The sequence below is a fragment of the Mobula birostris genome, unplaced genomic scaffold (genome assembly GCF_030028105.1).
Source record: "Mobula birostris isolate sMobBir1 unplaced genomic scaffold, sMobBir1.hap1 scaffold_2704, whole genome shotgun sequence".
In the NCBI taxonomy this organism is placed as follows: Eukaryota; Metazoa; Chordata; class Chondrichthyes; order Myliobatiformes; family Myliobatidae; genus Mobula; species Mobula birostris.
The window spans coordinates 30,914-51,169 of record NW_027275757.1 but is presented as its reverse complement, the minus strand read 5'-3'; the positions used below and the strand labels follow the sequence as shown (position 1 = coordinate 51,169).

Here is a 20,256-nt window from a genome sequence, read left to right as displayed (position 1 = left end):
CATCGACCAACGGCAGGTAAAGTGCAGCTCAGAAATTGATGAAAGCCAGAAGCAACCATTTTTTTCAGCTGCTCGGATCCACCAGTTTCCCGTAGCGGGGGACGGAGACTTCAAAGACAGGTTCTATCCTTCTGAGGAGTGAGAGGAAGGTGTGGTCGGATTTGGAATGTTTAATTAGTCCCCGTCCTCCAGGGAAGAGTGAGAGTTCTGAGTTAGGATGCGCTCTTACCTCCCTGGCGAATAAGTGAAAAAATGCCCGTGTCCAAAGTCCCAGTTATGCTCGGCTCCGCCTGTTCTCTGGAGTAACACCCACCCCTAAAGGGGAGGAGTATGAGACTCGTGGGGAAGACCTCGCTGTTGTTGGATGATTGGCAGTGCTCTGATGACGTAATGCGACAGCGATTGGTTGAAAGTTTGAGTGGGCGGGCTGTCGTGAAGTTCCGGTACCCCGTAGCTGAAGCAGTTGATTATATGGGGGCATTGGAAAAGGCATTTGGCACTACAGTACAGGAATTCCAATGGAGCGAACGACGGGGTTACAGATCATGCAGCTGGAGCAGGGGGAGAAGCTTTCTGCTTACATTTTTCAGCTAGAGAGGCAGCTAAATTACTTGTGACGCAGAGGGGCCATTCAGGAGGCTAAGGTGGATCAGTTAAGAGTGGACCAGATGGCAAAGGGCGCCCAGTGCCAGGACCTGATTGCTTGGGGTATTCGACTGTTTCGTAAGACGTGCCCCCTCCCTCTTTTGTTGAACTTGATCAGAGAGGTGCGAGAGGAGAAGAATGCGTCAGGGGCGCGGGAGGTCTCCGTCAGCAGGGTACAGTCCTCGACTCCTCGGTAGTGGTCCCCTGCGGTGAAGTGACCACGGATAGCCTGCCCCGGGGAGAGGTAGAGGAGGTTGTGGTCGAGTTGAGAACTGAGATGTCCCGGTTGTTATCCCCGGGTGTGACCCCCCCCCATATGATGGAGCTGATAGGGGGGCGGATCCTCTGAGGGGACGAGCAATGCGGAGGGCTGCTGGCAGCCGGTGTCACTCGAGAAGGAGAGCGAGTCCCCGGGCACCTGAGCAGAGAGAATCGTTGGGAAAGTTTATTGGAAACCCAGTGAGGGAACGACCAGGTGTCTCTGGGGGAGCACGTTCCCAGCCATACACCAAGGAACCTGAAAGCTGTGCGGCAATTTAAATGTGTGCGTGTGTGTTTTTGTAATAGGCACAATATGAATATTTACAATGAAAGTCACATAATTGTGTTGCTATTTATTAATTGAAGGGTACAGTGAATTACAATACAACAAAGAAAATCTTTCAGGTTTTATAAACTTTACCTCGTCTATCTTTTTTACAAATCCATTGTTTATAAACATTGACCAGATTCATTTGGCATCAAGATGAATGATACGTCTTCATCCTCGTTAGTTCATCAGAATGGTCCATCTCTAGTCTGTTTCCGGATTTACATTTGAATTTGTAAGACTGAGTCCAAGTTCGCAGTCAGCACTAGAAACTGGCCAGCGGTTTATTCACAAAGAGCTTCCGACATCTATTGTTTATTGTTAGTTTGTCAGTGTTTCAAGTTACAATATAAATACGCCGCACAATGTTTCAAAGGAAAGGCTATGGTATGTTTATTTATTTAGAAAATCCAAATACTGTAATATGCATCAACGCACAATTGGTTACAGTCCTGAGGACGGGGTTCGGCCCGAAACGCTAGTGTTTATTCATTTCCATTGATGCTGCCTGACCTGCTGAGTTCCTCCAGCATTTTGTGTGTGCCTACTCCTAAAAAGATGCGGGTACTGGATACCTGAAAGCAAAACTGGAGCGTTGGAAATATTTAGCTCGTCAGGCAGCGAATTCGATTAAAAACATTGATTTCTCGTCAGAATCTGTCTCCGGTGGTTATCTCTGAATCAGTTAATCAATTCTCTTTCTGTTTTTTCCATTCTGATTGTTATCTGGGTTGCTTTCTTCCCACTTTGCATATTTGTTGCACATTACACCTTTTCCTTATTCTACATTCCGTAAATGTTGTGAAGCTATCCGTCTGTCCAGGTGATGGGATACATAGCCAGCTTTACAATCTTAATCCTAATTATTAACCCTTCCTGGCTGTCTCCGTCACTACCAGGCAACCTGTCGGGTCTCCAAATCCTGGTTTGGAGAGCGGCGTCGGAGCCGCCGTGGCGCGGCATCCAAACTTGAGTCAAGCTTGATGCCATCCCTTTCTCGCAATTCCTAAGTCTCCGCCGCATCTGCTCTCAGGATGAGGCTTTTCATTCCAGGAAGAAGGAGATGTATTCCTTTTTTAAAGAAAGGGGCTTCCCTTCCTCCACCATCAACTCTGCTCGCAAACGCATCTCTCCCATTTCACGCACATCTGCTCTCACCCCATCCTCCCGCCACCCCACTAGGGATAGGGTTCTCCTTGTCTTCACCTACCACCCCATCAGCCTCCGGGTCCAACATATAATTCCCCGTAACTTGCGCCACCTCCAACGGGATCGCACCACTAAGCACATCTTTCCCTCCACCTCCCACCCCCCCCCCCGCTTTCCGCAGGGATCGCTCCCTATGCGACTCCCTTGCCCATTTGTACCCACCCCCATCCCTTCCCACTTCCCTCCTGGCACTTGTCCTTGTAAGCGGAACAATTGCTGCACATGCCCTTACACTTCCTCCCTTACCACCATTCAGGGCCCCAGACAGTCCTTCCAGGTGAGGCGACACTTCACCTGTGAGTCGGCTGGGGTGATATACTGCGTCCGGTGCTCCCGGTGCGGCCTTCTATATATTGGCGAGACCCGACGCAGACTGGGAGACGTTTCGCTGAACACCTACGCTCTGTCCGCCGGAGAAAGCAGGAGCTCCCAATGGCCACACATTTTAATTCCAAGTCCCATTCCCATTCTGATATGTCTATCCACGGCCTCCTCTACTGTCAAGATGAAGTCACACTCAGGTTGGAGAAACAACACCTATTCCGTCTGGGTAGCCTCCAACCTGATGGCATGAACATTGACTTTTCTAACTTCCGTTAATGCCCCTCTTCCTCTTCTTACCCCATCCCTTATATATTCATTATTCCCCCCCTTTTTCTCTCTCTGTCCCTCTCACAATAACTCCTTGCCTGCTCTCCATCTTCCTCTGGAGCTCCCCTCCCCCTTTCTTTCTCCCTGGGCTTCCTGTCCCATGATCCTCTCCCTTCTCCAGCCTTGTATACCTTTTGCCAACCAACTTTCCAGCTGTTAGCCTCATCCCTCCCCCTCCTGTCTTCTCCTATCATTTCGGATCTCCCCATACCCCTCCCACTTTCAAATCTCTTACTATCTCTTCTTTCAGTTAGTCCTGACGAAGGGTCTCGGGCCGAAACGTCGACTGTACCTCTTCCTAGAGATGCTGCCTGGCCTGCTGCGTTCACCAGCAATTTGTGTGTGTTGCTTGAGTCGGTCCTCTCCCCCGCCCACCCCCAGAGTTTGTTCGGTTGAAGACAAGCCGTATTGTGTTTGACTACAGATTTCTGAAACATTCATATACTCTGGTTCTTGGACTATATTTTGATGTGACTGCATTTTACTGATTTACGTGCTTGCTATTTTATATGTGCTGTGTGTGCTTTGTGTTGCGTGTGACTGTTGGTTCTGTGTGTTGCACCTTGGCATCGGAGTAACGCTGTTTCGTTTGGCGGTATTCGTGTGTGATTGACAATTAAACTTTAACCATAAAACCAGCACTATTTTCATCACTTATAAATATTTCTAAATGTTCCTAGGCGTTCTGATTGCTGAGGGTAATGGAGAAAAAAATCAACGCCCAGGCATTAAAGTAACCCGGGCTTTGGACCGTAGGCTTCACGTTGCTTCCTCTCAGATTATACGAATTAGTCAATTAAAAGCAAAGTCGGCCGTTTGGCGCCTCGTACCTGCTGCATCATTCATTATGTCATAGTTGATCTTTTACCTCAGCAGCACTGTCTTACACTTCATTCCTTTAACATCGGACAATCTGTAACCTCTGCCTTGAATATACTCAGGGAATGGAGATGCACAGCTGCTCTCTGGTGACAATCGATCTTAAAAAGGTCCATTGTGCGCTACGGAGATCTTGATCTAGAATTTCCAAACCCACAGTTGTTAACGCAGTTTAAATAATTGTACAGAGGGTAAATTGCATGTGAATACCATTCTGGCAATTAGAGAACTTGCCCAAACTTCCTTTTATTCATTTAAATGGGATCAAATTACTGTTGTTCAGATCAATCCTACGCAACCCTGTTTAACCAGGTTTGTCTTTAGATCCTACATCATCACCATCAGCATGTGACATGACATGGGCGATCACGGTCTTCCATCTGTTTTTTTTTAATCTGAGAAGTTCTAATAAGCTCTTCAAAACTTTTGCCTGCCCATCCCTTGATGTGACTCATGAATGTCGTTGCTGTCAACTGCGGCTTTTTCTTCCCTCAATGTTTTCCGTCACTTCAACACGTTCGAGGTTCTCTTTCCTCAGCACATGTCCCAGAAATTCTGTCTGCCATTTCCTAATTGAGGACATCAGCTCTCTTCTTATTCCAGCTTTTTGCAACACTTCCTCATTTGTTACTCCGACCTTCCATGACATTTTCAACATTCTTCTCAAAAAACATATCTCTGTACCTTTGAGACGTCCTCATTTTGTTTTGATGTTGTCCAAAGTCTGCTTCCACATGTTCATGTGGAATGAATGTAACACCACTACACTGAGTTTCATACCCATAGAAATGATGTTATTCTTTAATATCCTGCTGAAACACTCGGAACATGCTTTTAGCAATCCCATTCCTCCTTCTAATTTCAACACCAGCCCTCCCGTCAGATGTTATTGTTCTCCCTGCATAATTGAATTTCTATGTTTGTTTAATTGTTTCATTGCCCTCTTTCAGTTTGCATTTCTGTATTTCTTTCTTCTTTGTGACAACCATACATAATAACATATGAACATAAGAAACAGGAGCAGGAGTAGGCCATCTGGCCTGTTGAAAGTGCTCCATCATTCAATAAGATCATGGCTGATCTGGCCATGGACTCATCTCCACCTACCTACCTTTTGCCCATAACCTTTAGTTCCCCTACTATGCAAAAACCTATCCAACCTTGCCTTAAATATACTTACTGAGGTAGCCCCCACTGCTTCATTGGACAGAGAATTCCACAGATTCACCACCCTCTGGGAAAAGGAATTCCTTCTCATCTCCATCCTAAATCTACTCCCCTGAATCTTGAGGCTATATCCCCTAGTTCTCGTCTCACCTATCAGTGGAAACAACTTTCCTGCCTCTATTTTATCTATCCCTTTCATAATTTTATATGTTTCTGTAAGATCTCGTCTCATTCTTCAGAATTCCTGTGAGTACAGTCCCAGGTACTCAATCTCTCATAGTCTAAACCCCTCATCTCTGGAATCAACCTGGTGAAACTCCTCCGCACCGCCTCCAAAGCCAATATATCCTTCCTCAGGTAAGGAGACCAGAACTACACGCAGTACTCCAGGTGCAGCCAACTGGTTTCTCTGCTTCAGATAAGGAAGAGTAGTCCTTTGATGAAATCAATATTAAAACAATGCCTTAATACAGAACTATATCCATTGAAAATGAAGCAAGATTCTGGCTTGCATTTCTACATGCCCTGTGCATGTCTCCTATGTTTCTGGAACATCTTTACTTTCCTATAAGGTTAAAGTCCACTACTATCTGCAGCTTCATTGTTCCAGCTTATTCAAATTGCTGTACTAGACCACAATGTAACCATTCAGAACACTTTCAACAGTTAAATTCACTTCGTCTATCTCTGACACCTCCCTCCCTTTTTTTGATCTCTTAGTCAACTGACATCTTCTACAAACCTGCTAATTCCCACAGTTATCTCTACTCTATCTCTTCCAATACAATCTCCTGTAAAAGCGCTAGTCCCTTCTCTCAGTTTCTTCACCTCAGCCACATCTATTCCCAGGGCCCAGCTTTCCATTCCAAGACATCAGAAGTGTCCTCCTTCTTCAAAGAGCAGACTTTGCATTCCTCCACTATTGATGCTGCCCTTTACGTGCATCTCCTCCCTTTTGCATACACCCACACTCACCCCATCCTGCCACAGCCTTAACAGTAATAGAGTTCCTCTTGTTCTCTACCTCCTACCCCATCATCCTCTGCATCCAGCACATTATGCTTTGCAACTTCTGCCATCTTCAAAGGGATGAGACCACTTAACATAGCTTTACCTCCCCCTCCCCTTCCTGCAGGGATTGTTGTCTCCATGATCCCCTTGTCCATTCATCCCTCCCGACTAATCTTCGTCTTGACATCTATCCCTGCAAATGACCTAAGTGCAACACTTGTCCGTACACCTCCTTCCTCACCTCCATTCAGGCCCCCAGACAGTGCTTCCAGGTGAGGAACACTTCACCTGAGAATCTGCTGGAGTTGCCTATTGTGTCCAGTTCTCCTGATGCAGCCTCTTCTACATCGGTGAGACCTGTCGTAAATTGGGGAACTGCTTCGTCAAGCATCTCCACAATATCCGCCACAATATCCTGGGTGCCAAACATTTTAATTCTGATTCCCATTCCCATTCCAACGTGTCAGTCCATGGCTTCATCTTGGGACAGGGTGAAGGAGCAAGACCTACATTCCATTTGGGTGGCCTCTAACCTGTTGGCATGAAAATGGTTTTCTCCTTCACCATCACAACGCCCATCTCCATTCCCAACTCTGACCCTTCACTTCCTCTCACCTGCCTAATACTTACCCCTTGGTACCATCCTCCTTTCCTTTTTCCTATAATCTTTTCTCCTCTTCTATTAGATTCCTTCTTCTCCAGCCCTTGACCTTTCTCACCCATTTGGCTTCATAGTTTCACCTATCACCTTCCAGCTAGCCTCTTTCCCACCTCCCACACCTTTTTATTCAGGCATCTTCCCCCTTTCTTCTCATTCCTGAAGAAGGGTCTTGGCCTGAAACGCCAACTATCTATTTATTTCCATACATGCTGCCTGACCTGCTGAGTTCCTCCAGCATTTTGTGTGTGTTGTTTTGGATTTTCAGCATCTGCAGACTTTCTTGTGTATATATCCTGGTGTATGTATCTTAGCTGTCCAAATGTTCCAGGGTTGAGTGAAGAAACAACGAGATAGTATCTACTGTGGATTTGATATTTTGGTAGGCAAATTGGAGTGGATCCAAATCACTTCTCAGTCAGGAGTAGGTATATTTCATCGCCAAAATCTCAAAGCACTTCATCACAGCGGATATAAGTGCTACTGGACAATAATCATAGAGGCAGGTTACCACGTTCTTCTTAGGCACCAGTGTAGGTGAAGCTTGCTTGAAGCAGGTTGGTACCTCTGACTGCCAAAGCGCGAGGTTAAAGATCTGAGTGAACACTCCAGCCAATTGATCAGCACAGGTCTTTAGTACTTGGCTAGTTACTCTGCCTGGGCTGGGTGCTTTTTGGGGTTTCATCCTCCTGAAGAATGCTCGTGTGTTGGCCTCAGAGACTGAAATCTTAGGATCATCGAAGGTTGTGGAAGTTTGTGATGGTTCCTTCATGTTTTAATGGTCAAAGTAAGCTTAAAGGACATTGAACTCATCTGTAAGTGAAGTCCTATCGTCACCTATGTCACTTGATTTTACTTTATCAGCATTGAGAGCATTCAATGCCTGCCACAACTGTGGAGCATCCTTTGCTGATTTAAGTTTGCCACTAAGCATGCCTGCAGAAAGGCAGTGTGGACAGGGCCAATGAACTGAACCTGTTTTTTAACAGATTTGACAGTGTGGCCCCTGTCCATCCCACACATGAGCCATCTGTTGTCGGTCCCCAACCAACACATATTCCACTCTCCCCTCCTACCCCTCCTCACAGTCCCCCTACCCTGCTCTCATGACCATACCACTTACCCACACGAAACCACCACGGTGGGCTTCACAGCGCTACAGGTGAGAAGACAGCTGAAACATCTCAACCCAAGCAAGGCTGCAGGACCAGATGGTGTCAGTACCAGGGTGCTCAAAGCCTGTGCCCCTCAGCTATGTGGAGTACTTTGCCATGTATTCAACCTGAACCTGAGGCTCGGGAGGGTTCCTGTATTGTGGAAGACGTCCTGCCTCGTCCCTGTGCCGAAGGCGCCGCGCCCCAGCGGCCTCAATGACTACAGACCGGTGGCATTGACCTCCCACATCATGAAGACCCTGAAGAGACTTGTTCTGGAGCTGCTCCGGTCTATGGTCAGGCCACACTTAGATCCCCTCCAGTTCGCCTACCAGCCCCGACTAGGAGTTGAGGATGCCATCGTCTTCCTACTGAACCGTGTCAATGCCAATTTGGACAAGCCAGCGAGCACAGTGAGGGTTATGTTTTCTGACTCCCCTAGTGCATTCAACACCATCTGCCCTTCTCTGCTGGGGGAGAAGCTGACAGCGATGCAGGTGGATGCTTCCCTGGTATCATGGATTCTTGATTACCTGACTGGCAGACCACAGTACGTGTGCTTGCAACACTGTGTGTCCGACAGAGTGATCAGCAGCACTGGGGCTCCACAGGGGACTGTCTTGTCTCCCTTTCTCTTCACCATTTACACCTCAGACTTCAACTACTGCACAGAGTCTTGTCATCTTCAGAAGTTTTTGGATGACTCTGCCATAGTTGGATGCATCAGCAAGGGAGATGAGGCTGAGTACAGGGCTACGGAAGGAAACTTTGTCACATGGTGTGAGCAGAATTATCTGCAGCTTAATGTGAAAAAGACTAAGGAGCTGGTGGTAGACCTGAGGAGAGCTAAGGTACCGATGACCCCTGTTTTCATCCAGGGGGTCAGTGTGGACATGGTGGAGGATTACAAATACCTGGGGATACATATTGACAACAAACTGGACTGGTCAAAGAACACTGAGGCTGTCTTCAAGAAGGGCCAGAGCTGTCGCTATTTCCTGAGGAGACTAAGGTCCTTTAACATCTGCCAGACGATGCTGAGGATGTTCTACGAGTCTGTGGTGGCCAGTGCGATCATGTTTGCTGTTGTGTGCTGGGGCAGCAGGCTGAGGGTGGCAGACACCAACAGAATCAACAAACTCATTCGTAAGGCCAGTGATGTTGTGGGGATGGAACTGGACTCTTTCACGGTGGTGTCTGAAAAGAGGATGCTGTCTAAGTTGCATGCCATCTTGGTCAATGTCTCCCATCCACTACATAATGTACTGGGTGGGCACAGGAGTACATTCAGCCAGAGACTCATTCCACCGAGATGCAACACAGAGCGTCATAGGAAGTCATTCCTGCCTGTGGCCATCAAACTATACAACTCCTCCCTTGGAGGGTCAGACAGCCTGAGCCAATAGGCTGGTCCTGGACTTATTTCTTAATTTACTGGCATAATTTACATATTACTATTTAACTATTTATGGTTCTATTACTATATTATTTATGGAGCAACTGTAACAAAAAACAATTTCCCCCGGGATTATTAAAGTATGACTATGACTATGACTATGACTATGACTAGAAAAAGAATCTCGGGGTTGGATGTGGTGACATGTATGCACTCTGATAACAAATTTTATTTTGAACTTTGAGATGGCTTTCCAGAGATCATACCTTGACCTCTTGTAACTTCCTTGGTCACCAGACTAAAATGCCTCTGATCTGACCCTCAGTGGATTGTGGAACTCACCGTTCATCCAAGCCTTCCGGTTGGGGAAGACTGTGAATAATTTTGTTCGGCAAACTTATCTACAGCTGTTTTAATAATGTTCATAACAACCATAGTGTGTTCGTTCAGATCCATAGATGAATCCTTGAACACAGCCCAGTCGACCGACTCAAAACAATCTAGTAGTTGCTCCTCTGCCTCGTGCAACCACCTCTTTGTTGCTCTAATTTCTAGAACTTTATTCTTTAGCTTCTGCCTGTATGCAGGTTGGAGAAGGACAGCCAAGTGACCAGATTTTTCTGAATGTGGTCTGGGTATGGAATGGTAGGCATTCCTTATCTTAGTGTAACAGGGGTCCAGAGCATTGGGACCTCTGGTGATACAGTTTATACACTGATAGTAATAGGGCAGGGATTTCTTCAAACAAATAGAAGTCTATATCTATGATTTGAAATGTGTTGGGACAGACTGCTTCTTGTTTGTAGATGGCATCGTGCAGTATCTCAAACACTTGGTTATAGTACGCCTCTGGTGGGACCTAAACTCCAGCGAGGATCACGGATGAACTCCCTGGATAAATGGAATGGATGGTGTTTGATCATTAGCTTTTAAAGTCTGAGGGGGAGCATGAGTTTGACAAAATCAGCACATCGGAGCACCGATGAGAGCGTATGATAAAACACACACCTCCTCCTTTTGCCTATTCTGAACCGGTAGTTCAGTCCATCCAGTGAATTGAGAAACCTTCGGGGCTGATCGCCATATCTAGCATGCACCGAATGTCGTTGTGGTTCTCTGGCATCGTATCGGCATTGAGAACGTTTCTCAAAAGCTGTGTGCCCCTGGTGCTGCTGCAGCTGGTCTTTCAATGCACCTGTATATTATTTTTACATGACAATAAATTTGCCTTTGAAGCACAGCATTTGTGGCAGGATTTGGTACTGGCCCATCTAGGGATGAATAGTGAGTGGGGAAACAATGACCCAAGGAATCCAGCCGGTTGAGTTCAGTGGCAATGGGGCCGGAGAGCTAACAGCAGCAGTGGAGCAGAGTAAATAGTTGCTGGGTCTGACTGAGAACTCAGCAATGGTGCAGTCTCTGTTCTTTTCTGTGTTCGGTCTCTGAGAGTTACGGTAACGTCCTGGTGCTTTCTCTTTCAGCTGTGGAAGAAGTACGGCGATGTGGTGAGCTTAGAGTTTGGGTGGACAAACCTGGTGGTGCTGAGTGGCTACAAGACCCTGAAAGAGGCTCTGGTGAAGAAATCGGAAGACTTTGTGGACCGACCCAGCCTTCCAATTTATGAGAAGTTCTTTGAGCAGCATGGGGAAGGTGAGTGTGAAGCTGGGTGCAAAGACTATCCTGGGCACCAGGTGGGAGGGATCGGGATCTGTTGAACTTTGGATGTCTCTGTGAATGAGTACTGCGCCCAAAACCTCACCACCATTTTGGGGGCATGTCACTGTGCCCAGGGAAATGCAGCCAGTGACCCTCGAGGGGCTCAGCGACTGTGTCTTTAGGATGATGAAAAATTATTCAAACGCCAATGGGTCACGGAATATTGTCCCCCTTTCTCCCCAGACACACTGGTCACCAGAAACAGTGAGTTCTGTACCGATGCGTGTACTGTGGTCCCTGTATTTTTGGCTGAATTTCCCCTGGACACACTGGCTCCAGTCTCCCAGGATACACCAAATACTGTGGCCCAGAGGGGGTGAGAGCTGGGGGAAACTTGAACAAGTGCTGCCTGTGTGTACTTTATTTTCTGGTGATGATATTACAACAGATTATGGTGGGTAGGAAAGTTTTGGATGACCCACTTTTGCACGCAGACCCAGACAGCTCAAAATATCATCCTGATTCTTTAGGATCTGGGTAATATCTAATTGTAAATTAAAATGAACCAGTCCTAGAAGCCAATGAACAGAGAAAAAAGCCCTTCAATAGTTCAATAGTTCCATTTAATATCAGCGAAATGTATACAATATACATCATGAAATTCTTGTTCTTCACAGACATCTACAAAAGCAGAGGAGTTCCCCAAAGAATGTGACAGTAAAACTGCTAGAACCCCAAAGAACCCCCTTACTCCCCCCTCCCACACACAAGTAGCAGCAAAGCAACATTTCTCCCCACCCTCACCTACTTCAGCAAAAACAAGCATCAGCACCCTCTACCCACCAATCAAGCAATGGCAAAACTCCCAATAAAGACCATGATCTGTCGTTCAGCATAAACTAACCATTCTCATGTCACAGGCACTCTCTCTCTGTCTGAAAAGAGTCGGAGAGGTGTCACTGAGTGAAAGGTCAGACGTAACAAATCAACCCGCTGATTTGTGGTGATAAAGTCTACCACGTCAGATTTTCTCTGAATTCTCTGACTCAAGAATCGGCAGCAAACTCTCTTTCTATCTCTCTCTCTCTCTCTGTCTCTCGCTCGACAGAGAGAGAGGGAACATAAGGACATAAGGACAGAAGAAATAGGAGCAGGAGTCGGCCATCTGGCCCATTGAGCCTGCTCCATCATTCAATAAGATCATGGCTGATCTGGCCAAGGACACATCTCCACCTACCTGCCTTTTCCCCATAACCCTTAAATCCCCTACTATGCAATAATCTATCCAACCTGGCCTTAAATATATTTTCTGAGGCAGCCTCCACTGCCTCACCTGGCAGAGAATTCCACAGATTCACCACTCTCTGGGAAAAATAGTTCCTCCTCAACTCCGTTCTAAATTTACACCCCGAATCTTGAGGCTATGTCCCCTAGTTCTAGTCTCACCTACCAGGGGAAACAAATTTCCTGGCTCTATCTTATCTATCCCTTTCATAATTTTATATGTTTCCATAAGATTCCATTTGCCTTCCTGAGAGCCTGCGGCACCTGCAAACCAACCTTTTGTGATTCATGCACAAGCGTTCCCAAGTCCCTCTACACAGCAGCATGCTGCAATTTTTTACCACTTAAATAATAATCTGCTCTTTCATTCTCCCTTCCAAAGCGGATAACTTCGCATTTACTAACATTGTACTCCATCTGCCAGACCCTTGCCCATTCACTTAACCTATCTACATCTCTCTGCACACTCTCTGTATCTTCCGCACAGTTTGCTTTTCCACTCAATTCAGTAACATAACGTTTGGTCCCCTCTTCCAGATTGTTAATGTACATCGCGAGAAGTTGTGGACCCAGCACTGACCCCTGCGGCACACCTCTCACCACTGATTGCCAACCAGAGTAACACCCATGGAGCCCAACTCTCTGCCCTGTATTAGTTAACCAATCCTCTATCCATGCTAATGCATCAGCCCCAACTCTATGCATCCTTATCTTATGGATAAGTCTTTTATGTGGCAGTTTCATGAATGCCTTCTGACAATCCAAGTAAATAATGTCCACCTGTTCCCCTCTATCCAGTGCACTCGTTATATCCTCAAAGAACTCCAGTAAGTTTGTCAAGCAGGACCTGCCTTTGCTGAATCCATGCTGTGTCTGCCTGAAGGATCCATTTCTCCCCAGATGCCTTGTTATTTCTACTTTAATGATAGATTTAATGAGAGCATGCAATTTGTCGAGCCCCTAATCTGCTGATCAGCTGTTCCCAATATTCCGTTTTCTCCCATGATGCTTCAGTCAGTGGCACTGACATAGACTCAGATCATCCACAGGGCCATGAACCCTTGAAATCTTGAAGGTGCACTTGTCTCCTAGGCCGCATCCTTGGGATTTCAAAAGGCAGCCGGTAAAGTGTCTCACCAGCGCAAAGAACCAAATTCTGAGGATAACTCCAGGTCAGGGTCTCCGACAGAACCCCATCCACCCTGAAAAAGAAAAAGCGAGAGACATCAAAGGTTGAAATAAAGCTGTTTCTGCAGATGAGCTCGAAGGAGTTGCCGTTAAGCACCATGGTAGCTCCGCCCTTTCTTATAACCTCAGCCCACCATCTCCATGGTGACCATCAATACTAACAGATTTCCCAGTAATTAGTCTGTAGCCTTCTATATTTTGCTATTTCAAGTGCTCATTTAGATCCTTGTTGAAGGACTGGATGAAAATGAAGATGAATGAAATGACATTCCTGCTATACCCATCCAGGTATCGTGTTTGCAAAGTTCGGAGACTGGTGGAATCAGCAAAAGAAGTTTTCAATCTTGACCCTGAAGAACTTTGGGCTCAGAAAGAAGACCCTCAAATTGCAAATTGTGGAAGAGGCTGAATTTTTAATTCAAGGTTTTGAAAGTGAACAAGGTGGGTGATCTCGAGGAACAACTGCTGTTCTTCGGTCTTGTGCTATGGTTGGTGGTCTGGCACCTTGGTAAAGCCAGTGTGTCACGGAAGGACAGCAGGGCAGGGGTGAGCAACTGTAGTTCGGGTAAATGTTTATTACTGTCACACTCAGATGATGGTGTGAGTGTGAAATGAGCTGCCAGCAGAAGTGAAAGATGAGGTTTAAATTGCAACATTAAGAGACATTTGCACAGATATACTGATGAGAGGGCTATGGAGGGCAGTGTTCTGATGCGAGTAGGTGGACTTTGCAGAAGGTAAGTTTCTATGGGTTAGATGGGCTGAATGGCCTGTTTGGAGGCTGTAGTACTCTATGGGATGTACTAAGATGCAGTCTAATACTTTGATTTGCTTGCCATCCATTCATACAGACCATTTCATGATATCAGCACACCGAGGTAGCACAAGGGAAAATACAACAATACAGAATGCAGTGTTACTCTTACAGCGTACAGTGCAGGTAGGCGATAAGATAGATTATGAGGTCTAGAACAGGATAGACTGTGAGATGAAGAAATCATCTGATTATATGAGAGGCCCATTCAATAGACACACAATAGTGAGATAGGAGCTGTCCTGGAGTCTGGAGGTATGCACTTTCAGGCTTTTAGATCTACCGCCCAATGGGAGGGGAGAGAAGAGGGAATGCTGCCCTCTCCATCCTCCTCTGCATGGGCATTTCAAAGGGATTGACCATTTCAGCTCATATCATCTCCAGTTCCCTAGTCTTTATGCCAAGGGAAAGAGGGGCTTTGGAGCCAGAGCTAGCACCCAGGATGGAGGATATGTTAATGTCTAATCTTCCCTTTAAGGTGTAACAGGCCTCCTGTAGAGGAATGAAGATCTGTCAGCTGCTTCCTTTGGAGTTCCGAAGCAACTCGCAACCATTTCTATTGATGTTGCCCTTCCAACAAAGTGAAGTAGCTCCAAACTGCTTGATAGGAGAGTACCCAGATCAAAAACACCAAATTAGTCAACAGAGGTACATTAGGCATTGTGACCAAACACTGGATCAAAGGTTTCCAGAGGGTCAGAGCTGGAAGTGACCTGGGTGAATGGACACAGAGAGAAAGAACTGAAGTATTCCTCCCTTATAGGTGATTTGAATTTTGGCTTTCACTCATAAGGCATCCCCTTAACTCTTGATTCTCCTGTAGCCCAAGTGAATATTGAACTGAGGCAGTGGAAGGTGCAGCTGGTGTTGCAATAAAGAAAATGGTAGAAGTCTCTGGAGATTGGGTAGAAGAACAGTTCCCAGTTAGTTATGGCGCAGGAGAAAGTGGCAGAGATGGCAAAAATTGAAGGAGGTTGAAAGAACTAATTTCTTATCATTTATTCAGGTCTCCCTTTTGATCCATATTTCCATTTAACTTACGCGACCTCGAATATCATCTGCTCCATTGTCTTCGGTGAACGCTTTGATTACAGTGATAAGAAGTTCCTCCAACTTTTGCACATGCTTGAAGAAAGCTTTGTGTTGGAAGGTGGATTTTGGGGACAGGTAAGGAAGACTGTTCATTCAATAATGCACGAACACTTGTGGACATTGTGAGCTACTGCCGTATTAGTCAGCCGCAAGTTTCCATCAGTCTGTAGTAGTGGAGAGAGAAGAACTGAGTCATTAATGCAGGTGGACAACCTGCAGCTGAGCCCATCAGAAGAAACAAGTTATCTGAAACTGTTGTCTTTGATGTTGGGTCCAGAAGGTAGGAACAGGTCTGGGTAGAAGTTGAGGTGATTTTCCTTAAGCTGATGTATCAGTGTTGGAGGCCACAGACAGGTTGTTCAGAATGAAGGACTAAACTTATGATTTTTCTCTCTCTGACACCACTAACACTGTCTGATTCACTGGATATTTCCTACTTGCACATGTTCCTCCCTATGTCTCTCTCCATCCTCAGTAATCAGTTGGCTTCGTTGACAGTCAATAAAATCATTAGTTCACAAGTTCACCTTGTTCCTTTTGCCTGATTGATCCACCTGTACACACATCATTCCTGCAATCTGCAATTTTTAACTAACTTGTTTTCTGTCTTTCGCAATTCGAAGCTCCAGCACAAAGTCTACTTTTCTGTAGGTACCCCGGCCTGCTGAAAGTTTCCAGCATTTTCTGTTTTTAATTCCGATGTCTAGCATCTGCAGATTTTACTTTGAGTTTTCAAAATTTTAAGGACATACATCTTGTGAAATATTAGCAAGTGGGAAAATAGAGCAGATGTCAGGAAGGAATTCCTTAAAGGAAAGACAACAGGGTTAGGATTGGGTATCTGAGTAAAGAGGCTCTCAGTCCTTGTACTTGTGCTGATCACGGCTGAGGGGAATGAAGAAATGCATTACTGTGTCCTGAAGGTGTTGGGGTGGGAAAGATAGTGCTAACACAAATTATTCTGGCGTGATCTTCCCTCAGGTTCAGCTTTTAAAAGATCCCTGCACTACAAGCAGGCGGGCTATCTTCCAAACTGGCACCCATCGAAAGAGGAGAACAGGTTGTTTGGCACACATAGAACACTGAGAACAGTATGGCAAAGGAACAGATCCTTTGGCCATGATGTTTTTGCCATGCATGATGACAAATCTCTTCAGATCTATATCATTCTATTCTCTGCAAATTCCTGTGCCTATCTAGAAGCTTTCCTCAGAGGTTCCTTGATATTGTCATAGCCGGAGTTGTGGGGAGGGATAATGGGGATGAACTCCACTACCTATTAAATGCTCCCAGTGGCACATCTCAGATAGCCTCTGACAACCAATTCCAGCTCCTGGTCTTTACTTGTGGTTTAGTTACTAAGCCTGACAGAATAATTTCTACAGTCAGGAGAAGGGGCCAATGCAAACTAGTGATGCCTTAAAACCAATCACTTCAGGCGGATGGAGCTTGTCAACTGTGGTTTGCAGCTCATCAAGGAGAAAGAAAACTCTGACCTCAAACCCCTGTGGCCTTGCAACTATATGCACTTATGGGAAAGGCTTTGGGAGCAAACCCTGAGGAAAATTCCCCTGCTGGAGTCCCTCATGCAGTCTTACGTTGAGGTCAACGTTGACTAGCAGCTCCTGTGTTGCTGCCAGTGACAAACTGTTATCGGTCTCTTCCATTCCTTTGGATTGTCCAGCTGCGTGGAGAGGGGGAGTCTGCTGCACGAGTAGCAGCTTGTTAATCGTATTGTACTGAGTTGCCTTGTGTATCGAGACTGTTGTTAGAGAGCTGGGACACAAAATCCATGTTCAACTCTGACCAACGAAGGCCTCATTCAAAAAGCGTCAATAGTTCTCTCATGTCTACTTCCACCACCACCCCACTCCAACAGTACATTCCAGGCCCCCACCACTCATTGTAAACTAAACATATCCTGCACATCTCCTTTAAACATTTCCCCCTCTCACCTTGGATACCTGCCCTTCAACAGTTTTACCCTGGGAAAACAAACTCACTGTCTTATCTGCTCATAATTTTATAAACTTCAGTCAGTTCTCCTCACAGCCTCTGATGCTCCAGTGAAAGCAGTCCAGGTATAATCTCATCCAGATAGTGAGGTGCGGGACAAAACCAGGAAATGATTCTGCCCCAGATAAAGAAAGTACTGCTGCCACTGACATGTGATAGTTGCTGTTGTTGCGATTAATTAATAGATATGATGATTGTAGTTAATCTTTTGATAGTTTGCAATGAAATGGATGTCAGTTGGTAAAGCCTCAGGGTTAGTTTCTTTGTGAAGATGGTTGTCAGTTGTGGGAAATTTCTGATCAATCTCATGACTGAAAAGATCGAGGTATGGTGAGGTGATAGGCAGATGGAGGAGGGAAGAGTAGGAATAGCCACAGAGGCTGGGAGGTGATAAGTGGAGGTGACAGATGATTGAATCTGATGGGAGAGTGAAGTGATGGAGGAGATGAGTGGACCCGAGATGTGGGTAGTTGGACTGGCTGGAGGAAGGGAAAGAAACAGTATGAAGGGGGTTACGTCCACTCTCTATTCCTCCATCTGTGTCCACCACCCCAATCCCACATCCCTCACCTAAATCCACATAACATTTGCCCACTCTTGCTCCACCCCATCCTTTCATCTTTTACCAGCCTTTTCTCTTCAAACTTTCAGTCCAGGTGGAGGGTCTCAATATGAAACCACACACACGTGAGAGCTCCCTCTCCCAACATTGCAGTTGTTTCTGTCTGTCAACTGAGACTTCATTTTCTCCACATACTGGAGGTGTTGGTGCCTTATCTACTCTGACCTTCTCCGGAAGTTGGATTTGCTGATGGGACCCACCCACCCCATCCCATTTCCGGATTGTTCTTTGTGTTTGTCCATGTTGGGCTCCGGTCACTTGGACAGGCAGTATGACATTTTCCATGTATACTGAATAATAGCCCTTTTTTATTTAAATGTACCAACAGTCACTCAAAGCTGGATACTCCCTCCAGGGGAAGCACCGGACTGTTGTAGTAAGATTGTATTCAGCTGTCTCAATGAGCCTTCTCCCAGGCTGTCTGTATTGTGCTGATTGACACAATTATTATGGAAGATTTCAGTTTAATGTCCACAGTGCTGTGAAGATTAAAAACTTACAGTTTACTTTCCACCTGCTGTTCACCACTTCTACTCACCCTTTGGACAAATGGTCACAGTTTGTACTGTCCTGAGCTAGATACAACAAATATTGCCACACAAGCACAAGAGGTCAGATGGTGTTCTTTCAGAAAGTTCCCTTCATCTCTGACACTGGGACTTTGGTGCCAGATTAATTGGTTTTCCCTGTCGTTGGGAATTGTGAAAAATCAATGTGGCACCATAACTTGTCCAGTGAAGATTAAAGGAAATGCAGGAAGTGGATTCAGTCAAGCAACACGCACTAAAAGCTGAAGGCGCTCAGCCCGTCAGGCAGCACGTATGGATGTGAATAAACAGTCAAAGTTTTGGACCAAGACTCTTCTTCAGGACTGAGGAAGAGACTCAGAAGAGTTTCAAGGGAACAAGAAGCTGTTAATCGAACCCAGTGGGCTGGGCGGCATCTGTGGAGGGAAAATGGTAACTGATATTTCCAGTCAAGACACTTCACGAAGCACCTCCAACCCAACTCTTTCTCTGCTACATTGACAACTGCATCAGCTTGTTTTCCTGTACCTATGCAGTACTTGTTAACTTCAACTTTCCACCAACTTCCAGCCTGCCCTCAAATTAACTGGAACTATTTCCCTCACCTCTCTACCTTTTCTTTTTCCCTCTGTCTCCACCTCGGGAGACAAACTATCCAATAGCGTTTGCTGAATTTAGCTGAAGGTCTCGACTGGAAGCTTCAACCGTCCATTTGCCTCCACAGATGCTGCATGACGTGCTGAGCTCCTTCAGCAGTTTGTTCTTCAGTCCGTACTCCAGCAACTGCACTCTCCTGTGATTTGGGTTTTAAGGAAGAAAATGAATCTGGGCTCCAGCGATTTTAACAGTCCCGGGGGATTTTGGAGCTTCCGTGTGTGGAATAAAGTGTAGAACCAGGGCACCAGTGCATCGGGGTGAGCAGGGCAGTGAGACCTGGGGCCCCAAAGTATCATGGGGTGGTAAAACCTGGGGCCCCTACGTATCAGAGGTGCGGTCGGAACTGGGACCCAATGTATCAGAGGGGTTGTGGGAACTGGGGCCTAGTGAATGTAAAGGGGCTGTGGGAATCAGCTAGCGGCTAAGCCATCGGGTTTTTCAAATACTCAGGTGAATTATTGGATCTGGCTTCACCAATCCAACCCATCTGACCCTGCCTTGATTCTGTATTTTTGTCAACATTGAAATTTCCGTTCTTTATTTTAAGAAAAGTTGGAGAACTGAAGAGGATGTATTTAACTCTGTTTCTGTTGCAGTTGGTGAATGTGTTCCCCTTCCTGTATTACCTCCCAGGACCGCAAAACAAAATATTTCAAAATCACTGCAAAATGGCTCAATTTTGGCAGGAAATAATCAAAAGTCATAAGGAATCATGGGATCCAAATTATACCAGGAACTTTATTGATGCTTTCTTAACACAACAGGAGAAGGTAGGTGGTGATTACTGAAGCATCCGAGAGGCAGTGATTTGTATCCTTGTATTTCCCACCTTTCTCACGTTGTTGGGTTCTTCGTAGGAAATGTTACTGCAGCATCTCACACTCAGTACAGGTTTAGGTAGCAAGACCACATCAACTTCCCTCAGGTTCTCACTTGTCTGAACTTTGTGGCTGAAAACCCACAAGAAATCCTTCTTGTTAGCTCTCCAGGACTTTCACACATTTCACAGAGTCCTACATTAGGGAGGCTGCATCTATGCTC

The 20,256-nt window shown here is 45.9% G+C and overlaps 1 protein-coding gene across 1 annotated transcript in view; it reads left to right on the top strand.

Annotated features, from left to right (window-relative positions):
* Positions 1–668: 668 nt before the first annotated feature.
* Positions 669–20,256, top strand: part of LOC140192807 (cytochrome P450 2J2-like) — a 28,850-nt gene continuing 9,262 nt past the window's right edge. The window contains exons 1-5 of the mRNA XM_072250285.1: positions 669–818; positions 10,841–11,009; positions 13,776–13,928; positions 15,308–15,468; positions 19,812–19,985. Of these exons, the coding sequence (XP_072106386.1) occupies positions 669–818; positions 10,841–11,009; positions 13,776–13,928; positions 15,308–15,468; positions 19,812–19,985 (807 nt within the window). The remainder of the gene's footprint in view (positions 819–10,840; positions 11,010–13,775; positions 13,929–15,307; positions 15,469–19,811; positions 19,986–20,256) is intronic.